General features: G+C 41.5%; 1 protein-coding gene and 1 long non-coding RNA gene across 10 annotated transcripts in view; one reads left to right on the top strand and one right to left on the bottom strand.

The window, feature by feature from the left end:
- ANKRD29 (ankyrin repeat domain 29) overlaps positions 1 to 10161 on the top strand; it is a 54274-nt gene extending 44113 nt beyond the window's left edge. For 6 of the 8 annotated variants that reach the window (XM_025429304.3, XM_025429303.3, XM_025429305.3 and 3 more), the window contains 2 exons: positions 1402 to 1500; positions 7501 to 10161. In XM_025429304.3, the coding sequence (XP_025285089.1) occupies positions 1402 to 1500; positions 7501 to 7584 (183 nt within the window). In that variant the 3' untranslated portion in view covers positions 7585 to 10161. Of the gene's footprint in view, positions 1 to 1401; positions 1501 to 3028; positions 3264 to 7500 lie in introns of those variants that run through there. The other 2 variants (XM_035718625.2, XM_025429309.3) reach the window with 2 other exon arrangements.
- The window catches only part of LOC118355190 (uncharacterized), a 67464-nt gene that overhangs the window by 43238 nt on the left and 5024 nt on the right, over positions 1 to 19202 (bottom strand). Inside the window, exon 2 of one of the 2 annotated variants that reach the window (XR_007412112.1) lies at positions 4897 to 4943. The exons of the other annotated variant lie outside the window; for it this stretch is intronic. This is a non-coding gene — a long non-coding RNA (uncharacterized LOC118355190). The remainder of the gene's footprint in view (positions 1 to 4896; positions 4944 to 19202) is intronic. 2 annotated transcript variants of the gene reach the window in all.

Below are 19202 nucleotides of genomic sequence, written 5' to 3' on the forward strand. Positions count from 1 at the left end.
TAATACAGGACTGCTGTTGTCAGGATGCTGGCCTCTGTCCCAGTAAGCAATTTCTAATCTCCCAAGAGCTTGGAAGCCAGAAAGCTACATTCATGAAAATTGTTTGTAAAGTAAGGGATCCCTGGGTGGTACAGCGGTTTAGCGCCTGCCTTTGGCCCAGGGCGCGATCCTGGGGCCCCGGGATCAAATCCCACATCAGGCTCCCAGTGCATGGAGCCTGCTTCTCCCTCTACCTGTGTCTCTGCCTCTCTCTCTCTCTCTCTCTCTCTCTCTCTGACTATCATAAATAAAATCTTTAAAAAATTGTTTGTAAAGTAAGAATAAATAGCCTATGAAAGAGAACTCTGTGAATACAAGAAATGAGCTCCAGAAATGGACTTTGTAATGTCTCGTCTCATTTCAAAGAGCTCTATTTTGGCTTGGTATTTTACCTTAGCTCTGTTGCAAATGGATGAAGTTGAACACGTTGGTGAAAATTTAGGTGAGTGAAATGTTACCAGATAAGTGAGTTATCATACACGTTATAAAAGCAAACATGCTCCTTTGGAAAAGAAAATGCTACTTTTTTGGAATTTTTCTATGGGTATGATATTTTTTTCTTTCATAAAATAAGAAAATGGTTTAGTATTAGTAGCAGTAGCAGCTCATGTGGAAATTAAGCTTGCATTTAGATGCCATAGGTAGACATATGCATCTTCTGGAACAGGTATCATGTGACCACCCATCATTCCTTTATCAGGTTTGGTATATTCTCTTCCTCTCTCCTCCCAGAATCTGGCTACATGGTGTGCATAGATGATTCCTTAGTTCAATAAATATTTGCAGTGCATTTCATAAAATGTCAGCAACCTATCTGGCAGGCCCTTCTGTGCTCAGAAATGCTCCATATAAGGGCTTGGGGGTTTCTTCCCCCAACGTGCTCAGGTCCTGGAACTCCACAGTGGTGCTCCTACCCCCTCTGAGTTAGGGGAGTGCAGGTAACTGGGCTGACTGCTGGGCCTTTTGGCTTGCCAGCCATTTCTCCAGCCTCGCTGGAAGCACGGAAACTATATTTGTTGCTCTTGAAGGAAAAAAAAAATGTTTAACATAGCATGATTGCTTTTTCTGCAGCAAATTCTAATATATGTAAAATTGCCAGACCGATTGTGAAGTCATGTGTACCCTGGGCCAGATTTCTTGTTTCACTTACAAAAGGACGTTGGCAGTATTTATACTGCCCGTCTTCTGTGTGCTGTGTACCTGAGGACACTGTATTAGATGCTGACGCCTTTGAGAGGGAATGGAAGGAAGAGCAAAGCTCCCAACATGAGTCTCATCACTCAGGTTGGTTTATGATAAAAGCCTGGCTCAGTGCTGATGCCTGTGAGCCCACTCCTGACTCTCACTGTTGTTTTCTCTTAGAATGGGACATCAGCCCTCCACGCAGCAGTGCTCAGTGGGAATATTAAAACAGTCGCGCTGCTCCTGGAAGCAGGGGCGGACCCAGCCCTGAGAAACAAGGTATCTGCCTTTCCTTATCTTTTAACTCCTTTGGGCTCCTATGCAAAGAGATAAGGCAGTTTCAACCTAAGCCAAGATAACCAGTTCCGTGCACCTTGGGCCAGACTTCGTTTCACTTGGAAAAAAACACGGGCAATACTTACACTGACCATTCGCTGTGTACCCCAGGACACTATATTAGATGCTGGTATCTTTGAAAGGGAATACAAGAAAGAGCAAAGCTCCAACATGGGTCTCATCACTCAGTCTGTCTCTTCGTACCTCAGCATAGTAAGGGCATTGCAAGGCTGTCGGTAGGTAGCAATGAGCAGTGCACCTAGACCCAGAGAATTATGCTGAAAACCCTATATCGTCAATGGCTATGAGCTAACAACAGTACAGCCTCTCAGGACAGGGGATGGGGAGCAGTAGTTGCAGGGAGTGGAGTTATGGGATTCTATCATCAAGGGAGTGTCCTAAAAATGTCAAAGTTCTCTAGTAGTTTATTGCTATCCTGCATAGGTTGGATGTTCATAGCTTGACAACTGCTTGTGCTTTCTTTGGAGAGTAGAAGAAAAAGGGGGACATGTTGCTCTTATACAGTTAACAGGACTTTGTGCCACTGTTACAAATCAACCCATGTTTTTAATAGGCTAAAAGCCTTAGTTTACGAATAGGTCAGACATGGAGGTGGGAAGATCCCCACTACCCATTTTTTCCTGCATTAGCAGTCAAGTGCAGAACCTGGCAAAAGAGAGCAGCCAAGAAAAGGTTTTAAGAGAACACTAAAATACCAACTTTTGAAGGAGGAAGTGCTCATCAATAAAGAAAGGTATGAAAAGAAATTTCACTTTGTACTTACGTACTATTTGAGCTTTTTTTTTTTTTAAGATTTTGTTTATTTATTCATGAGAGACAGAGAGAGAGAGGCAGAGACATAGGCAGAGGGAGAAGAAGGCTCCCTGCAGGGAGCCCGATGTGGGACGGGATCCTGGGACTCCAGGATCAGGCCAGGCTGAAGGCAGAGGCTCAACCACTGAGCCACCCAGGTGCCCCATTTGAGCTTTTTTTTTTTTTTATTTTTTTTTTTTATTCATGAGAGACACACAAAGAGAGGCAGAGATACAGACGGAGGGAGAAGCAGGCTCCATGCAGGGAGCCCGACGTGGGACTCGATCCCAGGTCTCCAGGATCAGGCCCTGGGCTGAAGGCAGGTGCTAAACCAGCTGAGCCACCCGGGCTGCCCCATTTGAGCTTTTATAAGTATCAATGGCTATGTTAATTTCTTTCATAGTAAAGGCCGACACAGAACCTTTTCCCTGACATTTTAAAAAGAAACCATTAAGAAGTGCGATTAAACAACATGCCAGGAGACTCTTTTATTTCATTTACTTAGCATGTGGAGTTATTATTTCCTTGTTCTTACCATTAGAGTACTTGAAAACAAGGCTTCTGCTTATCTCTTCCTGTAGACTCCGATTTGTTTTCCATTAGCTGGCCTGGCTGTGTGATAAGCCAGCTAAAGTCATACTTGTGCTCTTATCTTTAGATCCTGGACACAAGACTGCCTAAAGAGATTGATCTTTCTTGCTAAAGCCATCCAGTACCATATGGAAACTGAAACAACATGCAATTCTTTGTCTCCTGGGATTTCAGCAATAATGGTTATGGGGAATTTCCAGTGACCAAAATGTTAGACTTTGGATTATCCCTAAGCTACTTGAAGATATAAAGATATATATATATATATATATATATATATATATATATATATTTTGCTCGTGCTGATGCTGGAGTTTTTTTTTTTTTTAAGATTTTATTTATTTAGTTATTTAAGAGAGAGAGCCACAGAGAGAGCACAAGCAGGGAAAACAGCAGAGGGAGAAGGAGAAATAGGCTTCCTGCTGGGCAGGAAGTCTGATGTGAGGCTCAGTCCCAGGATTCTGGGATCATAATCTGAGCCAACGGCAAACAATTAACTGACTGAGTCACCCAGACACTCCCACACTAGAATTTCATACAACAGAAGCTTTAGATATCTAGGAGTTGTTACCAGGGAACCCCACCCCCCCCATCTTACACATCCACCAGCCACCCCAAAGAAGCCAGCCTCTTGGAGGCAGCCCTAGAAGCAAAGGTGTTGGGATTCCAGCAGCCACTCAGGACTCTTGAAAGGGTATTCTCTGCCTTCATTCATTCAACAAATACTGAGCACCTACTAGATACCATGCACGGTGCTGTATACTGGAAAGACAGTGGTGAATGAAGTTCCCATAGTCTCTGCCTTCAAAGAGTTCAGAGTTTATGAGGGAATAAAAACAACTGAAACAGAAATTGCAATACAGTGACAAGAGCTATCAGCAGGGAAGTAATGAATGCTACCGAAAGCTTCCCAGAGGAAATGACTTATAAGCTCAAACAGAAGCAATCTTCTGCTCCTAGGGTTCCAGAACTTCTGCTCTGGGACTGATAAGCAGATCCCTTAGGAGAGGGTAACCCATGGCCCCCAGAGCCACTCCCCACACCGTAGTTGTCCGCATGGGTGCAGGCCCCATGTTCCCGATATTCCCAACTGAGGACTCCGAACACAAATTCTCCCAGGAGCAGTGGGGAAAGAGGATATTTTGGTGCTGTGCTACCATGAATATGGGCCTGTGGCCCTGCTCCATAATGAAGAAGATGGCCCTTGGTAGCAAGGCTGGGGCACTAGCCATCATGAGAGTCCACACAACCTCAGCACTCTGGGCATTCAATGGGGACCAACCTGGAGAGAGGAGGAATGAGATCAGGTTTTTAGAACTATATGGTTGATACATAGAACAGCAATGCAACTGACCAAATTGACAACACAGTTTGAGGAGATGAAACCCTTTTTCAATGGTAAAAGCTATAGACATTCATGGAGATGGTCACGCATGGGAGCTGTAACTCAGCAAGCTTGTACATAGAAATACAGCTTTCTAGATCTCCTCTTCCTCCTTCTGGCTGCCGGCCAACCTGCTCACCAAGGACCTAGAATCCATGCAAAAAAGCTTGATTAGTCCTGAGTACTCTGAGACTAGATGGAGCTTATGTCTGTTTAAACGAGGAGCATTTCTGTGCAGGCCCAGGCATTTGGCCTGTATGACATCTGTTCCTACGGGAACTAATAGTAGGATTCGAGCCTCTAGAGGGGACTCTGGTCTGTAGTAACATAGCATAGTAATTTCCTGCCCAATTCAGTCCAGCATCAGCATCAGGAGTCCTTTGTGGTGGGCTGGGGTGCAGCCACTGGACATACTGTGCAGCAGATCATTTGTGGCAAACATAAATTCCTAGCAACTCCATGCATAATTCCCGACAAGTTTAGTCCCAGCTAGCAGGTGGCGGTCAAAGAGCAGGACCCAACCTAGAAGGTAGGGACTTCAGGAGATTCACCTAGGATCAGGGTCCCAGATAAAGCAGGTACAATTCCAGGTGTGGCTCTGGGACAAAAAAAAAATATGTAAGATAGGTAAGATCTGCATCCAAGGCCTCTCCCCCATTCTGGGTGCTTTTCTACCCTTTACCTGCCTCCCCTGAAATCCCAAGAACATCCCATGATTCATCTTTAACAACAGTTCTCAAAGTATGGTCCGTGGACCCCTGAGGGTCTGCAAGACCCCTTTAAGAAGTCTAAGAAGTCAATAATAATAATCTTTGTAATAATACAAAGATGTTATTTGCCCGTTTCACTGTGCTGACATTTGCTCTAATGTTGTAAAAGCAATGGTGGGTCAAACTATTGGCACCTTATACATCAAAGCAGAGGTATAAACTGTACTGGCAGATGATTTTACAAAACTTTGTAAGTTATTTTACAGATTTTGTAAATTTTTTACAAAAATGCCAGTTTTACTTAACATCTTTGATGAAGCAATAAACAATTTTAATTTTATTAAATCTTGACCCTTGTTTTAAGATTCTACATAACAAAATGGAAGTACGCATACAGCACTTATGATATGTTGTGGTTGTCTCAAGGAAAAGCACTCTCCATTGTTTGAATTGCAAAGTGAGCCGGTTGCTTTTTCAGAGAACACCATTTTAACTTTAAAGAACAACTTGTATCCACCATGCAAGCCTGACAGCTTTTTAATACAGGCTTTTCTTATGAATCAGAGCTGATATTAATGAATGTGATCTTTTGAGATTGTATCACAACATTGTGTCAACATTTGGAAGATCCTATAACTCACGGAACTGATATATTCCAAGTGACCAGTGTGGTATGTTACAAATCATACATGGGGAAAAAATCGTTCCTGTAGATAAATAGATCAATGGATTTTTAATGTAAAAAACTCACTGATATGGTTTCGGATTCCACACTGCCTTTACCTTTAAGAAACTACCACTTGTTTAGTATGGGTATAGCATCAAAGGAGAGTATCTACAATGATCACAAAAGGCTGTTCATGTTTCCCCTTTTCCAACTACCTATCTGTACAAAGCTGAATTTTCTTCATATACTTTATTCATAAGAGACACAGAGAGGCAGAGACATAGGGAGAGGCAGGCTCCCTGCCAGGAGCCCAATGCAGGACTCAATCCCAGGACCCCGGGATCATGCCCTGACCCAAAGGCAGACGCTCAACCACTGAACCACCCAGGTGCCCCTTCTTCATGCTTTAACCAAAACAACGTATCAGAATAGGTTGGATACAGAAGCAGATATGAAAATCCAAATGTCTTTGATTAAGCTACATATTCAAGAAATATTCAAATCTCTTAAACAATGCTACTATTTTTTTTTTTTAGATTTTATTTATTTATTCATTCATGAGAGACACAGAGAGAGAGAGAGAGAGAGAGAGGCAGAGACACAGGCAGAGGGAGAAACAGGCCCCATGCAGGGAGCCTGACGTGGGACTTGATCCCAGGTCCCCAGGATCACGACCTGGGCTGAAGGTGGCGTTAAACCGCTGAGCCACCCGGGCTGCCCAAACAATGCTACTCTTGACCTAACATTTTTGTTTCTGGAAATGTGGTTGTTTTTCATAACTTTTTTTCTTTTTTTAAGTTTAGTTTTCATAAATGTTACTTATATTAATTACCCTGTAGTGCATTTATGATTTTTAATGAATTAAAGTATTTTTAAGTGTTCTTATTTTCATTTCTAAGAAGTTAAAAGCAAAAGCTCATTGGGATACTCCATAATTTTTAAGAGTGTAAAAATGTTCTGAGGCCAGAAAGTTTGAGAACCACTGCCCCATAACGTCAATCACACAGGGTAAGGACACACTCATGAAATAAATGCATCAAGAATGTTTCCCAGGGCAGCCCGGGTGGCTCAGCGGTTTAGCGCCGCCTTTGGCCCAGGGCCTGATCCTGGAGACCCGGGATCGAGTCCCACCTCAGGCTTCCTGCATGGAGCTGCTTCTCTCTCTGCCTGTGTCTCTGTCTCTGTCACTGTCTCTCTCTCATAAAAAAATAAAAAATAAAAGAATGTTTCCCAGCAGCATGTTGATAAGAAAGAACATTCAGTGAAACTATAGGGTCAGGTGGGAAGTGGTGGCCACTGAAGCTGCTCTCGACCAGATAGATATCTCTTATTCTCTGAATATTTCCTGACTCTGTTTTCTCATCAGCAGATGCTTGTCCTGAGTCTTACGTCCCTAGCAGACAGACTGCCCCATATAATAAATGAATTAAATATAAAGTATCAAATTTAACATTGCCAGTATTTATTGAGCACGTACAGATGCACCAGGCATTGTGCTGGAAATGAGGATACAGTGATTAATAATACATGGCCCCTGACCTCCAGAAGATTACAGGGTACTAAGGATATGGCTTAGAGAGAGAAATAGACAAGGAGATAAAAAAAAAATAACAGATGATATTTATATTATTAAAGGTGACCTTTAACTTTAACAACAGTGAATCCAGTGGGGTTTTTCACCAGCAGAGGAGCAAATTTGGGTCAGGGGCCCCTCTTTGGAGTCCCTAAAACAATCCCAGCAGTGGGAATTCACCAACACCTGTCTTATCTTCTTTCAGGCCAATGAACTTCCAGCAGAACTAACCAAAAATGAACGGATCCTACGTCTCCTCCGAAGTAAAGAAGGACCCAGAGAGAGCTAACTTAGTTCCATATTCGGCTGAAAGATAGAAACCCTAACCACATTGTCCAAAAAGAAATTGCTTTACAAATAGTGTTGGAAATTCCTTTAAGAAAGGAAATGCTCAGAACTCCCACCCTGAGTCCCTGACCAGGGAGGAGCTGGGCTACATGGCCCGAGGCAAGAACAGAAAGGCTCGGGGACCCCTTGCCCTCACTACCCTGAGTTTCTTACGCTGGCCTGTGGTTTCTTACGCTGGCCTGTGACTCCACTGCTATGGGGCCTTGGCAGGTTGTGGAGTCCACAGAAACTCATCTTAAACTCCACTAAATTGGGTCTCTCAGTTAAACTCTAAGAGTTAACCCCTCGAAGAGGTTAAAGCAAGATGACAAAAGCCTTTAAAAGACTGAAAGGCTGCTCTTCAGTGAATCAAAGCACTTCTGCTTTTGCATTACATGTCAGTGTGCTAAGAGATATAGCTCCCTCATATTTTACATGTAGATGTATGTCATCCTAGCATAAAGTGTTTTCTTCTACCCAGAGATCGTAAGCGTGTTTATTCTGAATTGATGCATAAATTGACATTAGAGAGATACTTCTGACATTCCACCATATTATTTTTTCAAAGATAGACTGTTGAAGTATAAAAAAGACAAATTGTTTATTTGCGAGGTAATCCTATCTTATTCTGAACAGGTAAAAAAAAAAAAAGAAAAATCATTTTTACCTAGAATCAATATTGTAGGTCTACAATAGGATACAAGTGGCAAATTTGGAAACTCAGAAAATTACAAACCACAAGAAATTTAGGCTTGTCTCTTGAAACTTTTATTTTGGTTCTATTGTTGGGAATCTGCTTCCCATGCCATAACTAAATAGACATAATAGTCTGTGCAACCCTGAGCTTCCAGCACCAGTTGCTGTCATAGTGATTTTGAGGTCCTTGGGTGAAATGTGACATCTGCAAGTACAATATGTTGCTATTTCATTGCAGGAGTATAAATAATAAAGACTGTTATTCGTATTTAACAAGTGTTCATCTATGCATGTTCTTGAGCTGACTGACTCCAAGAAAGAAACCTGAGTTTTATTGAATTATTCCTTGGAGGGGAGTCAAAATTTATGTTCAATGCACTTTATACTCAATGGTGTCTAAATGCCTCAGTCAGTGCCTAATTGCACACACAAAAATTAGACGATCTTTCTAATTTACCATAATAAATGCTGGTGGCATTTCTGTTATTTAAATACATCTTTGGTTTTCTTTTCACGTTTTGTTCTGTTTTCCAGCTAATGTTCTATGTAAAGACATGTTTACATGTCTATGTTAATGTTCTATGTTAATGTTCTATGTTAAGATGGAAGGAAATGCAATCCCCAAAGTTTTTTTCTAACCAACTTGCAGTAGTGCTAGAAGCAGTATCTTGAAGTCAATAAATGATGGAATATAATTTTTGAAATTAGAAGATAGTCTCTTAAAGTTTTTTATGATCAATAAAATAATCAACAAAAATCAGCTTATTTTAATCAATATCACAAACCAAGGGAGTAATGAGCAACCCACAGAGCTGCCAGAGATGTCTACAGCCTGACTAGCTATGCAACAAGTCTGCAATCTCATTTCAGGATAAAATTTAGAAAGCTCAAAAAAAAAAAAAAATTTTTAGAAAGCTCTGGGGCACCTGGGTGGCTCAGGTCATGATCTTGGGGTCCTGGGATCAAGTCCCACATTACATCGGACTCTGTTCAGCAGAGAGTCTGCTTCTCCCTCACTCTTCCTCTCTCTCCCCTCTCTCCAATATTTTTTTTTAAAACTTAGAAAGTTCTGTCTATATCACTAAAACCCCTGGATATAAACTTTTAGTAGCTAAAAAGCAGTGCCGGTTTCCTCACTGACTTTCTTTTACTTAGCAAAGTAGTACAAATACACTTTCCCCCGTGGAAATTTCATAAAGCTGTGTTCATTTTGAAGAGGAAAGTAGTGTGGCCTTAAATGCTTTGTGTTTTCCCCCCTTTGTTAGCCCTTAGGCCAAAACTGAATGCTCATCACTGATATAAATCAAAACAGCATTATGGACACTGATAACAGAGTTCCAAAAGATAAAATGGGATGAAATCACAAACATAATGTTTTCGGTAAGATATGTTGGCCTTGGCCTATTGTTTTAAGTAGTTAATGTTCTTGATCAATATTAGGGCCATAAAAATGAATCCAGTAGCTTTAACAATACTTAATATAGGCTTCCCTGCTATAGGTAAGAGGTCTCTAGCTTAGAACGATCACATTTGATCTAGATGAGCTTATGACATTATCCATAGTAGGAAAGATGAATATGTTAACCACTCACCAAAGAATAAACAAAAAGTCTGTTATTTGAAATAAAATTGCATTTGTTTTGCACACAGGTGGATGGTTTTTATTTTTTATGATACTTATTTTATGTTAATCTAATTCAAATTCAGTGAGCTCTGCATCCTAAGAACTAGCAATTCCTATGCAAATCATTTGTTAATTGAACTATAAAAGTTTTCATTACATCCATTTGTTTGATGATATATTCCATGATATAATTCAAAATAAAGTTAATGTACTACCCAACTTGCCTTTGCTGCTTTTTCTTGTTTGTTTTTTGATCAGAGGTTATTTCTCTGAGATTTTTAATAGCATGGAATTTTAGAGTGAATAATTCAACTTTGTTGATAAGTATATTGATGTTTGGGATCCTGAGTAGATCTTTAAGTTATAGGATTTCATTATTTCAACTGTGGAGAGCTTTTATAACAATCCCATAAGGTTTTTCATTCAGATCAAAATTCCTGGGATAGCCACCAAAGATACTGAAAGTAGAAACTTTTCAGGGATCCCTGGGTGGTTCAGCAGTTTAGCGCCTGCCTTTGGCCCAGGGCCTGATCCTGGGGTCCTGGGATCGAGTCCCACATCGGGCTCCCTGCATGAAAGCCTGCTTCTCCCTCTGTCTGTGTCTCTTCCTCTCTCTCTGTGTCTCTTGTGAATAAATAAATAAAATCTTAAAAAAAAGAAGAAAAGAAAGAAAGAAGAAAGAAAGAAAGAAAAGAAAGAAAGAAAGAAAGAAAGAAAGAAAGAAAGAAAGAAAGAAAGAAGAAAGAAAGAAGAAAGAAAGAAAAGAAAAAAAGAAAGGAAGGAAGGAAGGAGAAAAAGAAGAAAGAAAAAGAAAGAAAGAAGAAAGAAAGAAAGAAAGAAAGAAAGAAAGAAAGAAAGAAAGAAAGAAAGAAAAAGAAAGAAGAAAGAAAGAAGAAAAGAAAGAAAAGAAAGAAAGAAAGAAGAAAGAAAGAAAAGAAAGAAAGAAAAAGAAGAAACTTAATTGTACACTGTGATGATTTGACATCCGTAGACATTGTGGAGGAATTCCCCCCATCTAGTTAACACATCCATCACCTCATATATTGATCTGTGTGTCTCTTAATTTCTATTTTTATTGCCTGTGATGTTGCTGGCTCTTCAGTCCCATGCAGTGGCTTTTTTTGTCTGAAATAGCTGATGGTGTTGCACAACTGCAAACATTTGTAGTGATAACATCAGCTATCTGGGGAAGTCCATGGGCATTCTGGCTTCCTCCTCTGCTGTACCCACCCTCTGCAACCACAAAAAAAGCTTTGTTTCATCATTCTCTCTCATGAGGACACCTAGTCTGAGGACAAGAACACCCCCAAATGCCAGGCTACTTGGCATCCCAGAAATGCATCTCTTGGAGTTTTGCTTTTTATAGTGGAGGAAAGCAGGGAGAGCAATGCCCAGATGGAGTCACAGTTGTAACCTCAAGGCAATGAGGGTAGTGAACACAGGACATATTTTTTAAAATATTTAGAGGTAGAGGGGCACCTGGCTGGATCAGTCAGTAGAGCATGCAACTCTTGATCTCTGGGTTGAGTTTGAGTCCCATGTTGGGTTGTAGAGATGTCTTTAAAAATAAAAAATTGGGATGCCTGGGTGGCTCAGCAGTTGAGCATCTGCCTTTGGCTCAGGGCATGATCTCAGAGACCCAGGATGGAGTCCCACAGCTGGCTTCCTACATGGAGCCTGCTTCTCCCTCTGCCTCTGTCTCTGCCTCTCTCTTTGTGTCTCTCATGAATAAATAAATAAAATCTTTAAAATAAATAGATAAATAATTTTTTAATTTAAAAAAATTTAAAATTTAGAGGTAGAGCTAATGATAATTGGTGATTAATTGAACATAGAGAGCAAGGAAAAGAGGGTTAGGATTATACTAAGATGTGTCAGGGGACTTTAGGGCCTCCCCCAGATTGAGTGATTTGCTAGAAAGACTTGCAAGGCTCATCACCTGGTCATTTCCATGGCTAAGATGACAGCAAAAGGATATACAGCAAAATTAGCAAAGGGAAAGAGAAATGGAGTGAAGATGGTGGAAACCAGATGCAAGCTTCCAAGAGTCTTCTTTCAGCAGATTTGCACAGGATGAGCTCAATTCCTTCTGCAACGAGATGTGGCAACATTGACAACTGTAGGCTTTTTTTTTTTTAAAGATTTATTTATTCATTTATTTATGATAGACATAGAGGAGAGAGAGAGAGAGAGAGAGAGGTAGAGACACAGGAGGAGGGAGAAGCAGGCTCCATGCCAGGAGCCCGACGTGGGACTCGATCCCAGGACTCCAGGATTGCGCCCTGGGCCAAAGGCAGGCGCTAAACCGCTGAGCCACCCAGGGATCCCCTCATCCAGGCTTTGAAGTGGGAGCTGGTCAGATAGGTACCCTCTGCCTAATGTTCACCAAAATGCCAGACTTTTAGAAGGAAATGAGACATTCAGCATAAACCACATTGTTGTATACAAATAGTTTAGGCACAGTGAGCCCTTGTCATTTAGGGAAGGCTTCAGATCAGTGTAGAGAATGGTTTAGTAGCCAAGTCCTCATATGCCAGCCAATGATCAATCTCAGAAACAAAACTTTTTAATGTCAGTAGTCTCAGGTCTCCTATGTTAATTCTTTTCCACAACCAAGGTTTACATGGTGGATAGTGACAATAATTGTGTTAGAAAGAGGGAAGCGGAATTGAGGTGGGGACAGGGAGAGAGCATTTGAACAGGTTCAGTCTAAATAATGTGTGAACTAGATTCCAGGAGGCAGTTGGAAGCAGCAGCTTGATGTTTAGGACAAGACTGTTATTACCGTTTCAGGCATCATATGTATAGAAGTGATGGTGAAAGTCATAGGATGAATGACGTCCCCAGGAAGACTCTGGGGAGAGGGGAAAAAACTGAGACATGATTTTGAAGGACAAAGTGAATTCAGCCAAAGAGACAAGATGAAATAGACAGGATGGGATCCCTGGGTGGCGCAGCGGTTTGGCGCCTGCCTTTGGCCCAGGGTGCAATTCTGGAGACCCAGGATCGAATCCCACATCGGGCTCCCAGTGCATGGAGCCTGCTTCTCCCTCTGCCTGTGCCTCTGCCTCTCTCTCTCTCTCTGTGACTATCATAAATAAATAAAAATAAAAAAAAATTAAAAAAAATTAAAAAAAAAAAAAGACAGGAGCAGGAGTGAAACACATGTCAAGGGAGGAGGAAGTCAAGGGAGGCAAGGAGGGTGGGCAACAAACCCCATGAAGTGTGACCACGTAATAAGGGCTGACAAATTCCAGACTACTTTTGCTCCACAGCTTTGCCCTTGGTGAGCTTGTTGAGTCATCAAAGAACTCTAGCCCTGAGTTGGAAAATATAAGGATCCTGACTGGTCAGGACCTGGAGCTAATGTTAAAATAAATGGTCATCTGGAAATGATTCTAGTTGTGATTAGTAGAATTTTATTTGTGAAGCGGATCCTAACACTTTCTGGGAACTGCTGGCATCTATCAGAAAGCATTGCCTCTGCTTTGTCACCGAGAAAGAAAGTACAGGCATACCTCAGAGATTAGGTCCAGTTCCAGACTGCGGCAATAAAGTGAATATCACAATAAAGTGAGTCACATGGATTTTTCTGTTTCCCAATGCATATAAAGGCTATGTTTACACTATATGGTGGTCTATGAAGTGTGCGATAGCATTACATCTTAAAAAACAATGTACATGTCTTAATTAAAAAACACTTTGTTGGGGATCCCTGGGTGGCTCAGCGGTTTGGCGCTGCCTTCGGCCCAGGGTGTAATCCTGGAGTCCCAGGATCGAGTCCCATGTCAGGCTCCCTGCATGGAGCCTGCTTCTCCCTCTGTCTGTGTCTCTGCCTCTCTCTCTCTGTGTCTCTCATGAATAAATAAATAAAATCTTAAAAAAAAAAAAACCCACAACTTTGTTGCTAACCATAAAAAAGGCTAACCATCCTCTGAGCTTTCAGCAAGTCATAATCTTTTTGCTGGGGAGGGTCTTGCCTCCATGTTCTTGTCGGCTGATTCAGGTGGTGGTTGCTGAAGGTTGGGGTGTCTGTGGCAATATCTTAAAGTAAGACAACAATGAAGTTTGCTGCACCGATTGACTCTTTCTTTCACAAATGATTTCTCTGTAGCATGCAGTGCTGTTTGACCGCATTTTGCCCACATAACTTCTTTCAAAATTAGAGTCGATCTTCTCAAGCCCTGCTGCTGCTTGATCAACTACATTTATGTAACATTCTAAATACTTTCTTGTCATTTCAACAATCTCCACAGCATCTTCACTAGGAGTAGATTCCTTCTCAAGAAACCACATTGTGTTCATCCATAAAAAGGAACTCCTCATCCGGTCAAGTTTTATCATGAACTTGCAGCCATTCAGTCACATCCTCAGGCTCCTCTCCCAATTCTAGTTCTCTTGCTGTTTCCAACACATCTGCAGGGACTTCCTCCACTGAAGTCTGGACCCCTCCAAGTCATCCATGACTTTGGAATCAACTTCTTCCAGAAGCCTGTTAATGTTAATATTTTGACCCCATCCCATGAATCTTAAATGGTCTTAATGGCATTTATAGTTGTGAATTCTTTCCAGACGTTTTTCAATATACTTTGCCCAGCTCCATCTGAGGAATCACTATCTATGGCAGCTATGAAATGTATTTCTTAAATAATAGGACTTAAAAGTCATAGTTGCTCCTTGATCCATGGGCTGCAGAATGGATGTTGTGTTAGTAGACATGAAAATCACATTCATCTTATTACTGAACCGATGTACATCCCCTCCTTGGTGAGTTAGCTCCCTCACTAAGTCATCTTTATTTGCACAAACAAGGAAATCATGTGGGATGACTCTCCAAACAGGGGTGAGTGGGCCCATTTTATGAGGGCTCAGGAGAAACATTCAGAGGAGATTTTAACATTATAATAAAGATGACAAAGCTGAGGTAGCTTTGCAGGCACTTTCTGATTCATCTGAGCAGGGATAGTCCTGGGATCTACTCAAATGTTTCTTTTCCTGTTCCAGCAATTTGTTGGCTAGTTTCTAAAAGATGAAATTGATAGTTAGAAGCTTCTAGGAGTTTCCTGAGTTCAGGGCCTCAGAGGTCATGTCAGTGACAAACTCATAGTCCATCAGAGCTCTTGGGTTATCAGGTGCATTGTCAACGAGCAGTAATATTTTGAAAGGAATCTTTTCTTCTCAGCAGTAGGTCTCAACAGTGGCTTTAAAATATCCAGTAAACCATGTCCTAAACACATGTGCTATCATCCCAGGCTTTGTTGTTCCATTTATGGAGCACAGAGTAGATTTAGTATAATTCTTAGGGGCCCTAGGATTTTCAGATGGCAAAGGAGCAGTGGCTTCAACCTAAAATCACCAGCAGCATTAGCCCCTAACAAGAGAGCCAGCCTGTCCTCTGGAGCTTTGAAGCCAGGCATTGACTTCTCTCTAGCTGTGAAAGTCTAGATGGCATCTTCTTCCAACAGAAGGCTGTTTCGTCTATATTGAAAATCTGTTGTTTAGTGTAGCCACCTTTATTAATGATTTTACCTAGATCTTCTGGATCACTGGCTGCAGCTTCTCTGTCAGCACTTGCTGCTTCATTTTGCACTTTGATGTCATGGAGACGGCTTCTTAACTTAAACCTCATGAACTCCCCTCTGCCAGCTTCAGACTTTTCTCCTGCAGCTTCCTCACCTCTCTCAGCCTTCACAGAATTGAAGAGACCCAGGGCCTTGCTCTGGATTAGGCTTCAGTTTAAGGGATGTTGTGGCTGATTTGATCATCTGTCTAGACCACTCAGACTTTCTCTGTCCCAGCAATAAGGCTGTTTCACTTTCTTATCATTCATGTGTTCAGTAGGTTAGCACTTTTAATTTCCTTCAAAAACTTTTCCTTTGCATTTACAACTTGGCTAACTGGCACAAGAGGCCTCACTTGCAGCCTGTCTCAGTTTTTAACATCCCTTCCTCACTGAGTATAATCATTTCTAGCTAATCATTTCTAGTTTAAAGTGACAGATGTGTGACATTTTCTTTCACTTGACCACTAAGAGGCAACTATAGGATTATTGATTGGCCTAATTTCAATATTGTGTCTCAGCAGCAAGGTGGGGTGAGAGAATGGTAGGTGGGTAGGTGGGTGTCAGAACACACAAGACATCCATCAGGTAGGTTCGCTGTCCCATATGAGAACAGTCCCTGGTGCCCCCACACAAGTGACAAAGATCACTGACTGCAGATCACCATAACAAACAGAATAATAGGGGCGGGGGATCCCTAGGTGGCTTAGCAGTTTAACACCTGCTTTCAGCCCAGGGCATGATCCTGGGGTCCTGGGATTGAGTCCCGCATCAGGCTCCCTGTATGGAGCCTTCTTCTCCCTCTGCCTGTGTCTCTGCCTCTCTCTCCCTCTGTGTCTTCCATGAATAAATAAATAAAATCTTTAAAAAAAAGAACCAAACAAACAGAATAATAATGAAAATGTTTGAAATAATGCAAGCATTACAAAATTGTGGCACAGAAACAGAAAGTGAGCAAATGCTGTTGGAAAAATTCTGCCAATAGACTTGCTTGATGCAGGGTTGCCACAGACCTTCAATTTGTAAAAAACAAAATACAGAAAAAAGTAGTATCTGCAAAGCACAATTAAATGGGGGTGTTCCTGCACTTTGTGCCATGCTACAGAGATGCAAGATCTGTGAGGTGCAGTGCCAATGGGCCTCTGAGTTAATGTTTGTGAACTTCCTGGAAAAATAAGAGAAACTACATTTGTCTCTGCTGGTCAGTTGGTTTGGTGAGTGTTATTTCACTGTGACAAGATGCTAAAAACCATGCATTAGAATCAGGTGGTTCTCCACTGTGAACAGAGCTAATAATATCAGGATTTCTCATTCCATTGTCCAGCATCATCTCAGGCTCTTGTATTTACCTATGCTTCAAAGTACGGAGAACAACAGGCAAAAAACAAGTTATATGCTCTCTAGAAAAAATCAGAATAATTTATTTCACATTTCACTGGCTGATGGCTCAGCTTGTATCTTTAGTCTGCTAACCATACCAAACAGTGAGATAAACCACGACAAGGAGAAGTGTTTCTCCAGACTCTTCAACTATACTCACCCCTCAGTGACATCATTGATGCATTCGTGGATCTAGAAAGTCTTAGAATCTTTTCCTGGTGCCCTCACCCTTATTTTTAGCAATACTTCAAGATGACTTTAAAATGTGAGTGAAGTCATATTTTACCAATTAAAGGAAGCTAATTAAAGATCTTCAGTTCTTAGATGCCTTGTCAGATTCATCTCCATGAACAGAAAGAGTTCCTCCTCCCCACTCTGGTGTCTTCTGTTATCCCTTCACTAGGATTTCACGCTCTGATTTTTAACAAAGGAAATGCTGCTATTGCTCACACTTCCCTTAGTTGAACTTTTAAGAATAGCCATACAAAGAAAGTTTTCAGTTTATAGGAGTTGGACTCTCTATTTTAGGCAAGATTAGACCCAATACACCTCAAGCAAAGGAAATTGTGTCCTGTGACTGAGTCCTACAGAGAAGGGAATGCCTGTGTGAGGCACTGACAGCCAAGTTTCAAGTTATTCCCACATTGATAGCATCCTCTCCAAGTTGAAGTCACACGCAACCCACGGCTAGATTGATCAGCAACTCAACCATCCTTACTAGGGGGAATGTTTTACCATAAGTCTGACCCACAGTCTCCCATTTCTGAGTCAGCCATAACCACTGGCACCAAAGTCATGAGTTATAGCTGTCAGCTGTTTTAAATAAGGATGTCTATAAAATTTGGCTTGCTTAAGTATGGAGTTTTGAAAGTCTATTGCAGAATCCAAAAGAACTGAGTGCACATTTCAAACAGAAGATGTATTCATAGCAAGTTTATTTATAACAGCTTAAACTTGAAACAACCCAAATGTCTGCCATGGTATTTTTAATACCATGGAATACTATTCAGCAATAAAAAGGGTGAATTAGTGCTCTGAGCAATATGGTTGAGTCTCATACCCACACATCTGACAATGTCAAGTGAAAGAAACCAGACACAGAGGGTATGACTCCATTTACATAAAGTTCAAGAACTGGCAAAACCAATTGATAGTGAGAGATGTCAGAATTGTGGCTACCTCATGGTTGGAGGAGGGGGATGATATGGACTGGGATAAGGCCCAAGGATAGCTTTGCACTGCTAAAAATGTTCCAGAGCCTTCCCTTGGGTGGTAGCTACATGCATCTGGAGCAACCAGCCCCCTAGAAGGCCTCCTATGCTCTCCTCCTCTGGTATTCTTGTGCTTATGTAGTTCTCCTCCTGCACTATATCAGGACTGGTCTGTGCGATCAGTAGAACATGGCAAAGCATAGCCTGATGTTTCTTTTAGCACTAGTTCTAGCCACTGGTCCTGGACCCCCCCCCCTTTTTTTTTCAGGCAGTCCATCAGCAAAACTTACAAAATCTGTGAATGCTACAGGGCGTTCTATGACATTAGCAGCAAAAACAGGCACTTCTCCAGCAGGCCCAGCAGACACAGTGCCTAGAGAGCCCCTGATACATACATTTAAGTTCACATTAAATGTTTTAATTTATATTTCTTTTAAAATTAGAAGAAATATAAGAATGTAATAATAATGAATATGCAATAATGAAGCCAGCCTGTATTACATTTGTCTTTCTGCCAATGCAGTTGTAAAATGTTACTTTTAAGTGGTTGTTGTGGAAGGAGGAAGTGACACCCAAAAGCAAAGGTGCCTAGGCCCACAAAAGTCATAATGCAGCCCTGAGCAAAAGGAAGGATGTTACAGGCTGAATTGTGCCTCTCCAGATCCATCCATTGAAGCCCTAACCCCCAGTGTAACCACATTTAGAGACAGGGCTTTTAGAAGGTCATTAGGCTAAACGGGGTCATAGGGTGTGGCTTTAATCCAATAGGACTGATGCCTTTATACAAAGAGGAAGAGAGAGATTTCTCTCTCTCCAGACACACGTACCAAGGAAAGACCCATATGAGCACTTGGTCAGAAGGCCACTGTCTACAAGCCAAGAGGTCCCATCAGAAACCTAACTGGCCAGCACCTTGAACTTCTACTTCTCAGTCTCCAAAACTGTGAGCTATAAATTCCTGTTGTTTAAGCCGCCCAGTCTATAGCATTTTGTTCTGGCAGCCTGAGGTAATACAAAGGGAAAAGTGAAAAAAGTAAGCAAAGAAAGACTGGATCCATCAGCGATCGGCTCAGACATCACCAGGTGAAGTCAGTTGCATCCTTGTACCC

Source organism: Canis lupus, chromosome 7 (genome assembly GCF_003254725.2).
Source record: "Canis lupus dingo isolate Sandy chromosome 7, ASM325472v2, whole genome shotgun sequence".
NCBI lineage: Eukaryota > Metazoa > Chordata > Mammalia > Carnivora > Canidae > Canis > Canis lupus.